The sequence below is a fragment of the Pezoporus wallicus genome, unplaced genomic scaffold, assembly GCF_028554395.1.
Source record: "Pezoporus wallicus isolate ANWC-B61680 ecotype Strahan unplaced genomic scaffold, APGP_CSIRO_Pwel_v1 contig_4684, whole genome shotgun sequence".
Taxonomy (NCBI): Eukaryota; Metazoa; Chordata; class Aves; order Psittaciformes; family Psittacidae; genus Pezoporus; species Pezoporus wallicus.
In genome coordinates, this window is record NW_026637499.1 from 2,906,317 (window position 1) to 2,922,873 (window position 16,557).

General features: G+C 45.7%; 1 protein-coding gene across 21 annotated transcripts in view; it reads right to left on the bottom strand.

The window, feature by feature from the left end:
- Positions 1–975: 975 nt before the first annotated feature.
- Positions 976–16,557, bottom strand: part of DNM1 (dynamin 1) — a 64,448-nt gene continuing 48,866 nt past the window's right edge. For 4 of the 21 annotated variants that reach the window (XM_057405938.1, XM_057405934.1, XM_057405937.1 and 1 more), the window contains 7 exons: positions 14,660–14,769; positions 13,950–14,061; positions 12,722–12,733; positions 11,305–11,475; positions 10,890–11,131; positions 10,285–10,503; positions 976–2,922 (listed from right to left, as the gene is read on the bottom strand). In XM_057405938.1, coding sequence (XP_057261921.1) covers positions 2,853–2,922; positions 10,285–10,503; positions 10,890–11,131; positions 11,305–11,475; positions 12,722–12,733; positions 13,950–14,061; positions 14,660–14,769 — 936 coding nt within the window. In that variant the 3' untranslated portion in view covers positions 976–2,852. Of the gene's footprint in view, positions 2,923–7,054; positions 7,092–9,855; positions 9,908–10,284; positions 10,504–10,889; positions 11,132–11,304; positions 11,476–12,721; positions 12,734–13,949; positions 14,062–14,659; positions 14,770–16,557 lie in introns of those variants that run through there. The other 17 variants (XM_057405941.1, XM_057405940.1, XM_057405936.1 and 14 more) reach the window with 15 other exon arrangements.

Genomic DNA, 16,557 nt, shown 5'->3' on the forward strand with positions numbered 1-16,557 from the left:
AAACAGAATATCCTTTAGGAACAACTCTAAATGTAACACCAGGGATAGATGGAGCAGTTCCAGTGAGGAAAGAAACGGGACAGGGTAGGGCAAGCACTGGTTAGTGCGCCTCAGTTGCAGAGAAGCTGACGTTGCAACCCATAAAAACAGGCAAGAAAGAGACAGCTTAAACACACAGAGGAAGGAATCGTTAGAATTCCTTCAACCCCACCAGGACCTACTGTGAATAAAACCTTCCAGAGGAGTTTCAGCTTATTACAAGTCTTGCCAGGGAGATTCCACAAGTACCACAGCAGCTGCAGCCAGGAGCACTCGGGGCCAAAACAGGCTTCAGTATCACACTGATTTAAGTCAGCAGCCCCAAAGCTCCTGGTCTCTTCCTTCAGATGTAGTGGTGGAGCCCCAGGACACAGGGCCTTAAGGAACCCACTGTAACTGTTGGGATGGCAGTGCCAAGTTCAGGAATTATGGACAAACATGACTGCTACTGTGAGAAGCAGCAACCATGATCCAAACCCCAGAGCACTCACGCTTTTGGCATGGAGACAGCAGGAACGGGTTTACCCAGTCTGTACTGGGGAGAAATCCTACTTCAGCCTAAAAGCAACTTCCCATTAGGAGTTGGCTACATGTTAGACTAGAAACTACAACTCAACAGCCTTGGCAAGACCACCCTTGTAAGAACCAAGCAATTGTGTGCAAGACTCCCACCTTCTGTATGTCCAGTCTCTGAAGCACCTCCATGCTTTTTCCTTTACAACTTAACTTCCATGTCTGACAAGGTGTTTCACTACTGCAGCTCCTCAGTGCTTGATGCAGATCTGCTCCACCTTCCCTACCAGTGATAGCACCTGCTTGCATGTACAGCTTTTTAAGGTCTATGGGATGAAAAGATTAGGTAATAATTAAACACAGTTTGAAAATCACCCAGAGAAAGAGCAAGAGAGATGGTTTTATTCTAGTCAGAGACCTTCATTATACAGAAATGATAGTTTATTTCATCCAATAAACAAGAGTGACAGGTAGATCACAAACTGCATCACAGCTACTACCAGCACTGAGACAGTTCACCCACAAGTCTGGGGTAATACAATAACCCAACTGCACACAGCAGAGAATTTAACAATCGGCTCAAAAACAACATTGGGATTTGGTTAGCTTTTTGCATGTAAGTGTGTACATATATATATATATGTATATAGATATTCTTTCCCTACTTAAGTATTTCCTAAAATCCACATGGAAGCACAAATGGCTTTAAACACCTGGACATAGATAGATTTTTCATCTTATATATATATTTATAGATATTTATAACAGTAAAGATATGGTTCTCATTACTACAATATACTTGTTTAACTCCTTTAAGCAGCTGGGAAGAAAGAAAATGAAGAACCCAGTTTTACTACAATCACAGCTGATGTGTGTGTGTCACAAAATACAAACAGAACAAGCCATGGGTGAGATTCGAGTCAGACCATTCCAGGACAGAACAGCTAAGAGGCAGGCAAAGAGTCTCAGAGGGAGCAGGCCTACATGTCAAATGGTGGTTTTGGGCTCTCCGGGCGGGAGGGACTGGCCTTACCCGGCCGGCTGGAGGGTAAAGACAAGGAAAACAAAGGAAAAAGGGAAGGAAAAAGGGGGAGAAGTAGTAAAACAATAGTTAAAATACAGAAAGGAACTGGCATCAGAACAACAGAGGATCCACAACAGATCAATAGCACTGAAATGGAGATAAGTTAAATCTGAATCAGGCCTTGGTGAAAGCCTGCAACACAAATGGCTCATTCAGCTCTGGTAGAGACGTGACATCTGAGATGGACAGGGTTGACATATCTTTAATTCTCAAGTATTTTTTAATACATGTAGCATGAAAAGTAGAAACCAAACCTTAAGAAGATGAGTTGCGATCAACAACGGTTACAAGTTTCCCCAAACACGTACCATCCACATGCAAGAAGAAAAGGCTACGGAAGAAGTCACCACAGTACCCAAACCACACGGGAAGATGTGCTTATCCAAAGCAGAAAGATTTTGAACAAAACATTACACAGCAAAACTCCCTGAAAACATTTGGCTGTCCATTTTGCAAGGGGGGAGCAGCGGATCTATTCCCCTCTCCCTGCTGGCTTCAGGAAAGTCAGCCAAAAGCGATAATGCAAAAGCACTGCATCACCAGCAGGATTGCCCCAGCTATAAGGGAGCCGAGTGTGAGCAGGTCCATGTGCCCCCTGCACGCTGAGGTGTGTGCGCTATCTCAGTCTTCACTCTAGCAGGACTACGCCGATCCACTGAGGTCCCCCCCTTTCCTTGTTTTCCCTGCCTCACTTGGATAGAAGGTTGATTGCACTGTTCCCAACATGAATTTTTGCACCTTAGAAGTCAAACTAATACACAGGACATTGAATCTGCTCCTAACGGTGTCACGTGTTTTGACAGTATTGTTCTTCTAAGTCACACTTTAGTCTTAACTACAAGAAAAGAGCTATAGATCAGTCCGGGTGCTACAGCTAACGGATGCAGGCAGGACACTTATCCAGGCTAGACCAGGCAGATGGACGGACAGCCACCACTTGGGCTTAAGGATGTCCCTGCAGCTGATCTCTCCAAGGAGCCCGTGTACTTCAGGGATCCATGCCACTGAATGAAGGCTACTCTATGCTCACAAAGCAATACAGGACGCACGAGTGAAGACGAAGAGCTCAATCACTAGGCTAGTGTTTTACGACACACCAGGAAGGGTGGGTGGGAGGCAGAGATGTGGGATGGATGAGAGGAGTGACTGTGGAAGGGAGGGTGGGATGGGGCAGCCGCCAGCACGGCATTCGTCGCCAGCTGTCTACAGCCTCGAGTTATAAATCTAAGAGGGACGGTTCAGCCGGTCGGATTATGGTAGGTCGAGTAGGTGAGGCAGGGCCCCTTCTGTTGTGAAAAAGCAGAAAACAAAAACAAGAGAACACACACCGTGGTTAGCACAGCAGTCGCAGTCACAATCACTCATGCTTCTCCACCTCGCCTGAGCCAGCAAGAGAATAAAACTGAAGGCGCAAAGTACCAGATGCAGCTCCACAAAGGAGACTTGCAGGTTTGTATCAGGCCTCACACTGGCCTTTCTGCACAGCATGGATTAGCAGTAAAGCAATCTGCTGGAAAGCCATTTCTGCTCTCCCTCTGGAATTTGGAAGTGCAGAGGTTTATTATTGGTGAGCGCAGTGGCTCTGGAATGAGCGTTGAGAAGCATGGACAACAGTGAGCTCCTGTATCAAGCACATGACAGTCACATAGCATGGATGGGGCCCTCTGAGACACGCTGCTGTCAGAGGTTCTTGGCTGGTTTGGTGGAGCACCTTCTACCCCTGCCCTTGAGGCTACTGCAAGCCTGAGATTCCCTATTGCAATACACGACACTGATGTTCGGGGCAAGCTTGATGCTTCCACTTCTCTAGTTCTGGTGCTCAGCAATTGCAGCTTCTACTTAAATAAAAGGAAATTCGACCATTGCTACTCCATTCTGTTTCAGCTCTTTTGCTAGTCCTTTAGCTCATCAAGTGGGAAGCAATGTGAGTGTTTGCCCTCTGCAGAGATAAAGTATTCTAGGATCTCCTTCCTGTAAGGGACTGGGGAAAACACAAGACAACACCCCTGCTGTTCTAAGTCATTCCTCAGAAGACCACTTCAGACAGACTACAGTTTACAGATTAAAAGTGTTCTGTATGTCACCGAGTCCAATCTATGTTCCTCCTTTAAAGCATACTCCCTGCAGTGTCTGCAACCTAAACAGCGTCATGATAGTGTATCATTATGATAATTAAATTGCTCAGCATCAAGCCAGAGTAGTTTTACAATCCAAACAGCCTGAAATGCAAAGAGCAAATATAACCGGATGCAGCCCAAATAGAGAAGCATTTGCACTGATCACACAGAATCAGCGTTCCAGAATTAATGCCAAACAATTCCACACTGACAAGCTTTAATTTAGATTACAGAGAATCAACTGCCTGCTGGAAATCGTGGTCCTTCCCTAACAAAGGGCCCGAGGGAAAGGAGGCGAGGAGGGGAAGAGAGGCAGAGAAGGATATTTGCACCAATACAGTCCTCTGGGGTACAGAAGTCTTGTTGTGCACTGACTGCAAGCCTATAGTCATGCTGGTACCAGCGGAGCTCTGCTCCTATAAACCAGGGCAAGCTCCCTCATCATAGCAAATGAACCAGAGCAATTCTACAGTCCTGTTTATTAGATCTCAGAAGAACTTATTGCTCCATATCTATTAAGTCCCAAATCTCAAAACAATTACAACCACTTGTTCCCTGCCTTGGAAAATGATACATAAGAAAAAGCTTCAGACAGCAAAACATTCTGCAAATGTTATTTCCTTGGCTGGTAACGTCAACAGGGACTACAAGACCCCGCTGTCAGCATGTCAGTTAAGTTACTGCTCCTGTACAGCAATTAAGGATGGGATTGAGCTAACCCGGAAATCACAACCACCTCGGAAGGATGCTGAAATGATACTGTCTCCCAGAAGCAAAACTTACGACGAGATGTTACAGCTGGGGAACTTGTGATACTTGTTTTCATGTCACATGGCATCCCTGCATTCTCTCTAGAGGGTGCTCCTGGTGTAACTGCAGCCACACCAACCAACTGATGGCTACTACCCTCACTGGAACAGCAATAGTACTTGAATTAAACCCCAACAAAACTCTAGCTCATCCTTTAATGAGATGTTGCTGCACTGTCCCATGTGTCAAAAGGGATTTTTGGACAAGTCTGAAGGACTATTTGCATTTCAGGAGTTTGGACAGGTTGTTCTAACAGTCTCTGTGGATTTACATGAAAAGGATGCTTAAAATCATTGGACTATGTGATGTGCTCTGGCAAGAGAGGCCACTTGACCCTACCAGAATAAACAGGGCTGAAAGGAACACAAATAATTCCCAGGTAGATGGGCTGCTTTTTCATAACGTGCTGTGACTGAGTTTTGCAGACACTCAGAGGCTTTCAGGGGGAAGGGCTGCCACTTTTTAAAGTTACAGATTTTGTCTGTGCTCAGCTTTTCTGGAGACAGGTGCAGAATCTGCCTGCTAAGGCTGCCAAAGGCTGAAATGGGCAGAGAAGTCCATTTACACCCGAAATGCTTCAGGCTGTCTCACTGCATCATTAGCAAAGGCCTTTTATGTCACTGAAAAGTCCCTTTCCTCAGTCAGGACAACAAGGAACAAAGCTTTGCTCATGGGGAAGCCTGCAGCAGTCTCTAGTCCTGGGAAGTAAGACCTGAATCCTGGCAGGAGCCTGAGGAGACCAGTTATAGTGACTGTCACATCCTTTGAAGTCAGTCTTTCAAGCTATACCCAGACCCTATGTTCATCATACCTAGGAAGCAATGGGCTAATTGGGAGTTCTGCTGATAAGGACGTAATGGAGATGGTAAAACATTACATTTATTCCCTTGGACTTCAAAAGGATTTGGGTGGTATTTTGGGGGTGGTTTGGCTCTTTTGGTGCTGTTTTGGTTTTTAACTTTCATTTCCTTGGTGCTCTTGATGCCAGATTTAGAACAGAACACCCCATAACAGCGAGTCCCAGAATGAGGTGCAGACAACAGCAAGCCTCTTCACCGAGGTTCTTCACCAAGATGCATGTTTCTAGGGCTGCCAGGGATGTCTGCAGTAGGCAGAGTATTGGAGGAATCTGCTGATTGCTCCCAGCACCTCTGCAGTGTGTCATCAGTGAGGAGGGCTGGCGGATGACGTCCTCAGAGATGTCAATCGCTGAGCAATCACTGCATTGGTTTGATGGGATGTGGCACCTCTGAGCTCTAACTGCAGTCACATGCAGCAGTGACAGACACCAACTTGCTGCAAGATGGGGGCTAGCTGTGAACTCTGGAACAAGGGCTTGATCTTTTGCTATTCCCGTTAAGACAGTACTTCAACACACACTGCTACCCTCAGTTCTCTCTGCCAGAGCCAGCAGCAAGGGAATCTACAGGAGATGCTGCTGTGCCCCTCTCAGACCTTTCACTTCAAGAAAGGAAGTCCACAGAGAAAAGGAGAAGGTGCCCACCCCCCCCGACTTGCCCTATTCTGGCCTCTCTGTCCCTTTATCAATAAGGGCTGGAGTTTCCCAGGGAAAAGATTCCGGAGAATTTGCACAATGCCACTCTTCAGCATTAACAGGACAAGGAAGAGTTTTTGGGCCAGTGCAGTATGCATGAGCCTGCCCCAGTACCCTGCTACATCACTGAACAAGTACAATGCTGCAAGATGCAGGGAGAGACAGGAAAAGGAAACAGGCAGGACAGGCAGTGTTTGGGGGACATGGATCACTAAAGCCTAACTCTCACAGGGGCAGAAGGCAGAGGAGAGAAGGCAGTCTGAATGGAAGCAGAAGAGTAACCTGGAACGTAAAAGGGTCAAGTGGAGAACAAGCAAAAGGGAGTTTGCTTCTAATTGTGACAGGACACAAGGATTACGGGGAACATTCAATGTCAGAGTTACCTTACACTCAAGACACGGAAGTCCTGATATTAATGACCATAACTCCTGCCTTCCATGAGCGCTGGGAACACAGTGATGATGGGAGGACTCCTCCAACCAGACATTTGAATGTAAGAAGAGGAGTCTGAACTATGCCCCGAGTCTCAATCTTGATTCTAACAGAGCTGACAAACCAAATCAAATCAGAGTTCCCTCAGCTGATCTCCCAGTCAGGGCACATATAAGGCAAATGAGGCACACACAGTTTAGACCTTGTGCCAGAGCTCATTCCCCCATCCCACCTCCTCTATCTAAAGGCAGAGAAAGGGTCCTCTAGTGACCTTCAATCAGGTACTGAGGCTTTCCCAGCTACTGCAGCTCAAGCAGCTGCTCTGACTCTCATCAGCCAGTTTTTCTGTTCAAGACTCCTCCCTTTACGAGATCCTGGCAGAGGTGGTTCATTGGACAAGGGACTCTGTTACTAACACAAGAACTAGGCAGCAGAGCTGCAGAGCAGAGTGATGGAGGATGGGACACAATGACTCATGCATTGCAGGGAGAGTGCAAAACGTACCGTGGCTGCCAGTCCTCAGGGGTCACTGATAGTGATTCTGAAAGACAACATGAAATCAACATGGCAGTTCAGACAGTTCAAGGCAGAGGCCACACAGACTGTCAGGAACGTGGAACAGAGACACATGCATGCACAGACACACATTGCACGTCTCCCTGCAGAAGACAGCATCAGTGTGTGCTGCTGGTCAGGACTTCACACACACAACCACAGCCTCATCTTTGCACACATCCAGAACCCTGCTGTGCACAGCGGTGCATGAAAGCTGTCTGCACATCCACTGGCCATTGCTCACTCACCCACCAAGTCCACTCACACATCCAGGCTGATGCTCATACCTGCTGAACCAACAGTATATCTCGGTCTCAGCACAGGTAGCATAACTTGTCTCTGATCATATTAAATGCTAGAGTTGAAACAAACAGCTCAGGAAAGAGAGAGATGCAGTCCTGAGTGCTACCCAAAAAGGGAAGAAGCAGGTGAAGGCTTCTGTTTTGGACATTACAAATAATGAGATCAGCCACTCCGACCTCCTAAATAATTCCAGTCAAAGCTGGGTGATGTTATGCTTACAGTGATGCTGATCACTTGCATCTCTTTCCTTAGATGTACCAAAGAATGGAGAACCCATTAATGCCTTCAACAGGTTTTTCCAATGGTTCAAGCCTTTTCACTTTAACATTCTTCCTTCTCCTTTGAGTTTGCCAAAGCTCTTTCACCTTTTCTATTGAACTAGTTTCTATTGAACTATTTTAACCTGAAGAGCCTAAATGGAGGAGTATTTTCAGAGTTTTCTTTCCCAGAGCAAATCCTCCTGCATAGCTCCAATAAGCATGTAGTCCTCATACAGCCTTTAATCGCACCCAAACAGGACCTTATATTGCTTCAACTCTGTATGTATTTGGCAATATGGACTTCCATAGCAGACTGAATAAATGCCAAGTACACAGGCATGATGGCAATGTTTTATATGTCCTTAATTATATGCAAGAAAACCTTCCTGTGCAAGAAAATGGGCCATGTGGTGTTTATATGTGAAAGCATGTGTCTACAGTTATGTTTGAGAAAAGTACAGTGACACTCATCTAAGTTCATCATTCATAAAATCAGATGCTCAAACAAACTGGAGACACAAAACCTGCCACATTTCTACACGGGTGTGTGCATACACACAAAGCACATCCAGCCGCCACCACACACTTGCAGTTCACTACACGACACCAACTCCTGCAGCAAAGCCCACTCACTCCATCTACAAGAGCTTTGTTCCCCTCACACAACAGCATAGCCTGGTTAGCAAGGGAAAAGGTGAGTATTAAAAAAAGCAACAATGGAGATGGCATTCGTTCACCCATGTCAGAAGGACCCGAGTCCAAGTGCTAGCAGGGAACATTCTTATTCTATATACAGGAGAGGAAGAGAAAGAGTCCCTTGTCATTGGAAATTCTCCATTCATCAGTGAACTCAAATGACAAGCTGGTATCAGGATCCGGAGGAGTCTATGAACAACTGGAAGAATCAGAGACGGGGATCAGGGAATGAGCATCACTTCACAGCTTCTGGAATTACATTCTCAACTCCAGATCAGGGCAGACAGTAACATGCAATCCAACCTACCATCTCTCCCCTAAAGCAAGGGATTGCTTGGTTCAGTATGAAACACTTTCTTTCTCTGCTTCAGTACTGTTCCCTATCTTCAATTAAACCCTCATGCAAATGGCAGAAGAGACATTAAGATAGAATATGACAGATCTCTTCAAAAAGAGAGGCCAATTCATTTCAGCCCATTTGGGGAATCCTATTGTGACAATCAGGTATATAGAATATTTTTCATGAGTGAAGAAATGAAACTGAGTGAAAGGAGAAAGATGGAGACAGAAAGAAGCGTAAGTACACTAAAAATAAAACCACAAAGTAACACTAGATGGAAAAGCAGGGTCACAGGAAGCAAGAGCCAAAATACACAATAGAAGCATGCTGACATCCATAGGTGCCACCAGCAGGACTGGACTCCCTGGGGCAACACTGAGGCATGTGTGGACAAGTGACTGTGGGAGCTGCATCAAGGTGCAGAGGGAGGACTGGGGGCAGAGGCACCAAGAAAGTAAAACCATTTGCACACACCAAAGTCAGAAACTGGGGTTATAATTGATAACAAGGCCTATAATCAATATGGACTCATCCACCTCTGGGCTGGATACAGCCTGGCAGAGAATATGTCCCCTCTAAACAGGCAGCACCACATATCAGCTGGGGCACTATAACAGGAGGAAGTCTGAACTGCCTCTGCCATGTACTATCACCACCCATTGACAGGCTGGCTGTTTCCACCAGAAATGGCAAAGCTTCAGACATGTGCCACCAGCAACCACCAGAGAGGAGGTATTTTCCAGGAGGGAAGTGATCCCTCTGGCATGCCACTGAGGTGTTTCTGATTATATTCATTCTTTACTCAGCAATTACCTTCTCTTCCTCACAGGGAGGCCAAGTACCCAACACAAAAAGCATTCCCTGTTCCAAACTATTTCCTAAGTCCTGTTCAGCAACATGTGCTTAGGAAATGTACACAACATAATTACTATATTGAAGTGTGTTTGAAGTGACTGAACAGGAAAGGAACTGAGTTTCCCAGCAGGAAAGAAAAGCTGTGTGATTTTAATGCTCTAGACTGGAAAATGTTCAAGTCGATTACAAAAGCAATAAAAAAGGCTAAAAAAAATTAAATCCATTTATCTGCCAGTGATACTGCAACATTCTCCTAGCCAAAAAACAACCGAACAACTTAAAGGTCTCCAACTCACCTTGAAGAACTCTGGGCCAGGAGAAAAGGGGCAACTTCACACTTTGGGAGCCCTACACAGAGGGAAACTGTCACTCCAGTCCTGCGATTTTTCTTGTGAACATCTACTTGTGAGCAGAGGCATTGCTATGATTGCTTTAATAAAGCCCTTGGGTGCAAGGTCCTCTTCCCCCATTATCTGCACAGAGATGTGAACAGAGAAGACGCTGCCCTGTTCCTGAGAGCTGCTTTGGCAATGCCTCATCTGTATAATGAGATCTCAGTGGACAATGATGCTCCTGCCTATGGACCCAGTTCAAATATCCAAAGACTGTACCCACACCATGCACTCCATTCTCCTTCTATGGCCCAGGCAGGCTAAATGCTGTCAATTATGTTACCCCAAAACCAGACATATCCCACCTGCGTGGAGCAGCATCTCAGGACTTACCTGGGAACACCAGGAGGAGCACGATTAGGCCGAGAAGGAACCTGAGGTGGGGGCCCAAAGGGATCAGGAGAGGCACCTGGCCTGGAGGGCACAGGGGGTGCACCACCCAGTGTGGACCCACCAGCAGGAGGTGGTCCAGGAGCTGGGCCTCGAGACCCAGGTCTGGCGGGTGGCACTGCAGGAGCTCTCCTCTGTGGTGTGGGGCTGGACGTAGGGGACCTGGCAAACAAACAGAAGAAATTCAACTGCAACAACAGGCCTGAGATCCCTCTCTCACCACCAGGTCCCCATATGCCACCTTCAGTGTTCCTTCTTTAGTTTCACACCACTTTATGTACCACCCTTTCGAGGACCATCAGGTTGCCTTCAAAGCTACTTCAGGCCCTATGTAACCTAAGGGTTCAGAACCCTCAGCATCCTCTAAAGATGTATCAGTCCTACGTAGCTTCCAAAGCCTAGGAGCCTCCAACACAAATACCCAGAACTCTTCATCCACAGGGAGAAGAGGACAAGAGGAGGACTCCCTGTCTCAGTAGGAGGCCCCAGCTAGCCACTGAAGAGGCATCAGGCAGGTCTGCGGGGCTCTCCCCCTGAGCCTCTGGTACCTGCGTCCAGATGGTACGCTCTGCACCTGCAGCCAAGAGTCGTCCACCGGTGGGGGCATTGGGGTGCTGATGGTGCTGGTGTTGATGTCCCCGATGATGTTGAGGGCCTCTTTCAGGGCATGGAACATGCGCAGCATCTCGTCACGTCGCTGAGCCTGCTCTGCCGATTCCTCCATCAGTGTATTTTGGTCACCACAGGAGTACAGGTTTGCCAGCAGCTCCGAATGGATAAAGTCCTTGGTCTGTAAAGGAGCACAAAGAGGGAATCAGTTTTCACCCTCTTCCTCAAAACATTCCGTTCTCTCCCACCTCTTCCTCCTTCCAAGCTGCCTTCCATTTTTCTTCATTCTTTCTCTCCCTATTTTTCCCCTTCTCTGGGTCTCCCCACCTCCACTGACCACCGTGTGATAAGTACATTGTTTATCATGAGGTGCATGATTGTCTTCGGCATGAGGTCTCTGATGGTTTTGTTGACAATTGCCATGTAGGAATCCACCAGGTTCCTGATCGTTTCCACTTGTCTCTCCAGCTGAGGATCCATGGAGTGCATGAAGCTGTCTGATCCATTCTCTTCTGCTTCACTGGCCTGCAGAGAAAAGGAGAAACAAATTGGTGCTTCAATTGTAACACAAAATTGGTTTTTCAGGAGAGGTAAGAGAAAATAAAGGGAACGTACAGGAAGCGCATGCAATAAATAAAGCTTAAGCTTACATTTTGAGCTGTGATTGTCAACGCACAGCTCAGCTTATATAGACTTCACCTCGGATCTAAGGAGCTTTAACAGTAAAGCTGCTCTCCTGGTAGAAAGTTACTACACAAAGGTGAAAGGCAACAGGGACTCCTGACCAGTGTTCACAGGTTATGGCTCTAGTGAATACTCAAAGCTGCATTTTTGCCTTCAATGCTTAGAGCTTCCTGAAAGGTTCTTCATCTGAGCTGGCTTTCCCACCCTCAGATTCAGTTCAGTCCTGAGAATTAGTCACCATAAATTAAGCCTCCCAGGCTCTGATACACTGCACCTTCATCCTCATTATACAAATGAGAAAACAGATACAGAGGCGAGATAACTGCTTGTCTCAGTGAGACCACAGTAGATGGAATAACCTAGAAACCCCTCCTGATCACTTTAATTGCAAATCCTCCATCGTAAGTCAATTAGCTTTTCTTTCACACCAAGCACATGAATCTCTGCCTGCCTGAAATGCTTTGTTTAGCTTTCTGTAAGGGAAAACCTGGGCCATGCTGTTTGACAGCAAGCAATCACCAAGGCTCTTCCATTTGGGATCAATTTCAAAGCAGCAAAGCATGAAAGACTGCTCTTTCTCAATGCTTATTAAAAAAAGGCAACAAACCAACCTTGACTTTATAAAGAAAAATCTTTCTTGTAAGAACCATCCCAGTCTGAAGGTTCTGCAGCAGTTCCTTATCTTTTGTTTTGGGGAACAAAATACAGGAGAAAGGGCAAATTCTTTTGTTCATTTGAGCTTTTCCTGGGAAGATCTTACATAATGAAGGAACACAAGGTCTCAGTGAGACACAAAGAAAAGGAAGTGGATGTCAAACAGGGCAACTTAAAAAAACACAAGGGTCAAAAAAAAAAACCCAAAATAAGTTTGCACTAAGATTCAGAAGCGGTACAAAAAGGGAGGAATAACAAGAAAAAAAGGAAAATTCAAACCAAGAACAGAAACAAGCAGCAGGAATCCAACAGAAGGCACAAAGAGGGAGAAGAAGCAAATGCCTCTCAGGAAACTGTGACAAAAGGTAAAAAACAAGAGAGCTATCTGGTGAGATCCCCAGCGGGCACCGCAGGCAGGGAGGGTCAGACTTACTTTGTCCTTGTCCTGGCAGGCCAGTTTGAGCATAGGTGGAAAAAATTAAAACAAAAAGGGACAAAAAACAAAAGACTTTTAATTGGTCTCAGAATTTGGAGAAGATCCCATCACAGCACTGAACAAGCAACGCTCAACCCCACTAAAATACACAAATCCCTGGATTACCCTGGAAGAGGAACAAGTTAATGGTTTAGCTACACTGACAATCAAAATGGGATGCACACCAAGTAAAATCAGATTATCAGCAACACAGAGCAATTTACTCACCTACAACACCTACTTGTTCTTTGTTACATAGGGTTTTGAGACAGTCATGCTAGCAATCGGCATTCTTATGTCAAACCATTCCATTTGCACACCAATAGATGGCACATGTCCTTTACCAGAGTGTGCTCAAGAGGCCCAGTCTGGTTCAAAGCCAGTCTGAAGTCATGTCACTGTTAAAGTCCTCTCCCTAATCCTCTGATATTTAATATCACATCGGTTTGTCAGGAACTACTTTAAGGCAAACCCCACAATCTTCAAGTGTAACAGGAAAAATGAATGCAAGTAGTCTATTAGAAGCAACAAATGCAAAAAGATAAGCAATTATCACTTTTCTAATGGACAACTATTAATAGCAGCTTCCTCTCAGAGAGCAGGAAGGCTTTGAACAGGAACATATACCACAATTCTAGAGAATGTACTTTTAAAGCAGAGCATAATGCTGACAGCAAGTGTTACAGGACAAGGCTAACGGAAGAGATAAGGGGCCTTGCTAAAATAGTATATTAAGGTATCTACCAAGCAAAATGAAACTTCAGAGAACATCTCTCCCTAACTGGGTGACGGAAGGAACAGGAGAACAACTACTACTAAGCCAGAAGTTCCTAACAAGGCTGTACAGTGTTTCTCAAAAGGAATGGCAACTTGGCATATACCAGTTAGTCAGGTAGTTAAATGTCCTACTTAGATTGGGAATTTAATGCCCACAAAGCAAGAGAGCTAGAAGGGCTTATTCAAGGCAGTCTTTGCCTACTTTATTCCCCCTTTGAAGCCACCTGTTACTTTATCCCAAGCTTCCTTAAAGGAAGCACCAGGACATACCAAAAACTTAAAAAGTTTTGTTCCAGAAGACGCCCGGTTTAGTAAAGAGACAAAACCTTCACAAACTTATTTGTAACACAAGAGGATGATGCAGCTATGCTGTGTTCCTTCTGATCCCATAGTTCTGGCTATAACTTACCCCAACACGCTCTGGGTAGACTCCTGCACGAAGGAAGGAAGCCTTCCAGCTATCCACCTCCTCCTGGGTCTCACAGGCCAGCTCCAGCTGCCGGTAGTCCTTGTAAACATTCCTAAAGAGACAAACATTTTATTCTTCTCTATTGCAAATCGGAGATTTGCCCACATTTAACACAGATGTCAATGACCAGGGAATCTTCACAGCCTTGTAGAAGCTTCCTGGACTAAGGCAGAGATGCTTAGCTCCTTGCTAGCATCCTCATCATGACTTTGCAAAAGGGAAGGGACTGTCCCTAGATCAGCTGCGCGTTTCAACTTGGTGTGAATAAGATTCTTCTTTCAATTCTGCCCACTGCTGGACTTCTCCAGCTAGCCTGGGTCCCCCATCTCCTATGGCTTTCCCTAGTCACTCATTAAGAACACTGATTATCAGTATATATTCCAGTTGGATCCAGGTAACCACGCTAAATAGGTGAAGGCTAAGGTCACCCTGCAGGCCATGCGCTGGTGAAGAAAGATGGTACATATATGCAAGACCAGAAGGGATGAAATCAGACTTATTCTTCTGTCAAAAGAAGTCCCCCCATCTCCTCCAAGAATGGCTCTCCCCTGGAGAGCTATCCCAATACACTCATCTACTCCCTCCTATCTAATATTACATAAATGCTGTCCCTAGCTTCAACAGCTTGGCATGGTGAGATGTGAGCATACCTCTGTTCAGTGTTGAAGAGAGCAAAGATGTGCTTGCTGGACATGAACCCCTTCTCAACATCTCGCAGTTTCAAGTTATCCACTGGTAACATGTACTTCTTCTCTTTCTCCTGAAAAAGGAATCAGTAACAAGTCACTCACTGCTCCAGCAAAGCCTCTACTCTGCCAGCACAGAGAAGCCTGTCAACAATACAGCCCCACATCACCAGGGCACTCAACTCACCAGGTCTGTTCAATCTGTGAGAAAAGGGGACCTGTTTTCTCTTGTCCTTACTGACTGCTTTTGTGATGTGACCCAAGAACCCAGGCCCATTAACTCCTCGAGGAGCAGGCAGCAGCATGGCATGACCCAATTCCCCAGGTTGTAGATCACCACCAAGGCCCTCGATCTTCCCAGCAAGGGGTCAATCAGCACGAAGACCCTCACCAGCCACTTGATACCTCCATCCTCAGGACAGCATAAGTGGGGGGAAACTGCTGCTGGTCAGAGAAGGGGCAATCAGCCCTCACAGCCTCACTATTGACACCTCAGTGTTTTACTTATGATCATGACAAGCCTATATCCAGGTTCAAGAAAAGCCACGCATGTGATAGAGTAGCTGGTTTGCCACAGATACAGACTGCATCAACTTAAATTCACCTCTTCAGAAGAGCTGACCTTCTCATTTCATCCTATCACTGTCCTACACTATTGATTACTGCAAACCCTCTTAAAGTATTAATTAAGCAATAATAAATATACACCCAAAGATCAAAGAGCAAGTCTGGCTATAAGAACACAGGTTACTGTAAGGTTACCTCAAGGGCTCCTGTGTTGGAAAAAGAACATAAATCAATAACCATGCTCACTAATGAAGCTCTCATGCTTCAAATGATGAGAAGCTGCAGCAGTACAGGCAGTTTGCTGCTCGGTGGATGCTCAAAACCAGAGCCTGGAATTTTAGTGACCAGATTCAGATTGCTTGAAGGGATCTGTTTTCCAGAACAACTGCACCCACAACCCTCCAGTCTGGTTCTTATGAGACCTCTCCCAACTGCTAAACACAGAACAAGGCATCGAAAACCAAACCTCAACATTTCTGACCCTAGATATCATCTTTAACAAAGAATCTTGAGGTTAATTTTCACATTTAACATCCAGAAGCTAAGGCAGAATCATTCTCCTTGCTCAAATCTGATCTACAGCAAATTAACAGAAGTGAGTTTGATTTAAGGTCCCCATTTGGAACATCTTGTTCCAGCTGGGTATTATACCCCAACATAACAAGAGAGGGAGCCATCACACTGGTCTCCTAAAGGCAGAATGCAGCTACCCGAGACTGAAATAGAAATAGAGCATACTTCTGTGCGCAAGCATGCATGTGTGACTGTCCCCTTGTGAGCATCTTGCGTGTTTGTAGACCTTTCTTGGCTGGAAGCAACAAAACACGATTGCTCTCAGGGGAAACAAGAACAGAAAACAAAGATGGTCAGTGAGCAGAGATTAGCTAGGAAAGAGGGACAGGGCAGAGCAGCAGATAAGGACGACAAAGCTGCTGAGCTCAGACATCCGTCCAGCCTGACACCCTCTTCAGTTTCAGTGAAATAGGCTTGAGTTTGCTAAGGACAGCAGCCACTACACGGTTCAGACACAGCCCAAAGATCAAATCAGACAAGTTCATTCCAAAATTCAAGCAACAAGAATATCCCAGAAGCCAGCACTTAGAAACCAGAAGAGATCACTTGGGTACCTATCAAACTCTCCATTCTCTCGCAGAAATGCCAGGCTGTGAAAGCATGAGAGCTCTTCCAAGCAAATTTCCCTGGATATTTTACTATGGTTCATCAGCCTGGTGGGCAAGAGCTTTTGTGATGAGACATCTGTCAGCCAGGTACTGGGCTCAGAGCCAGATCACTTC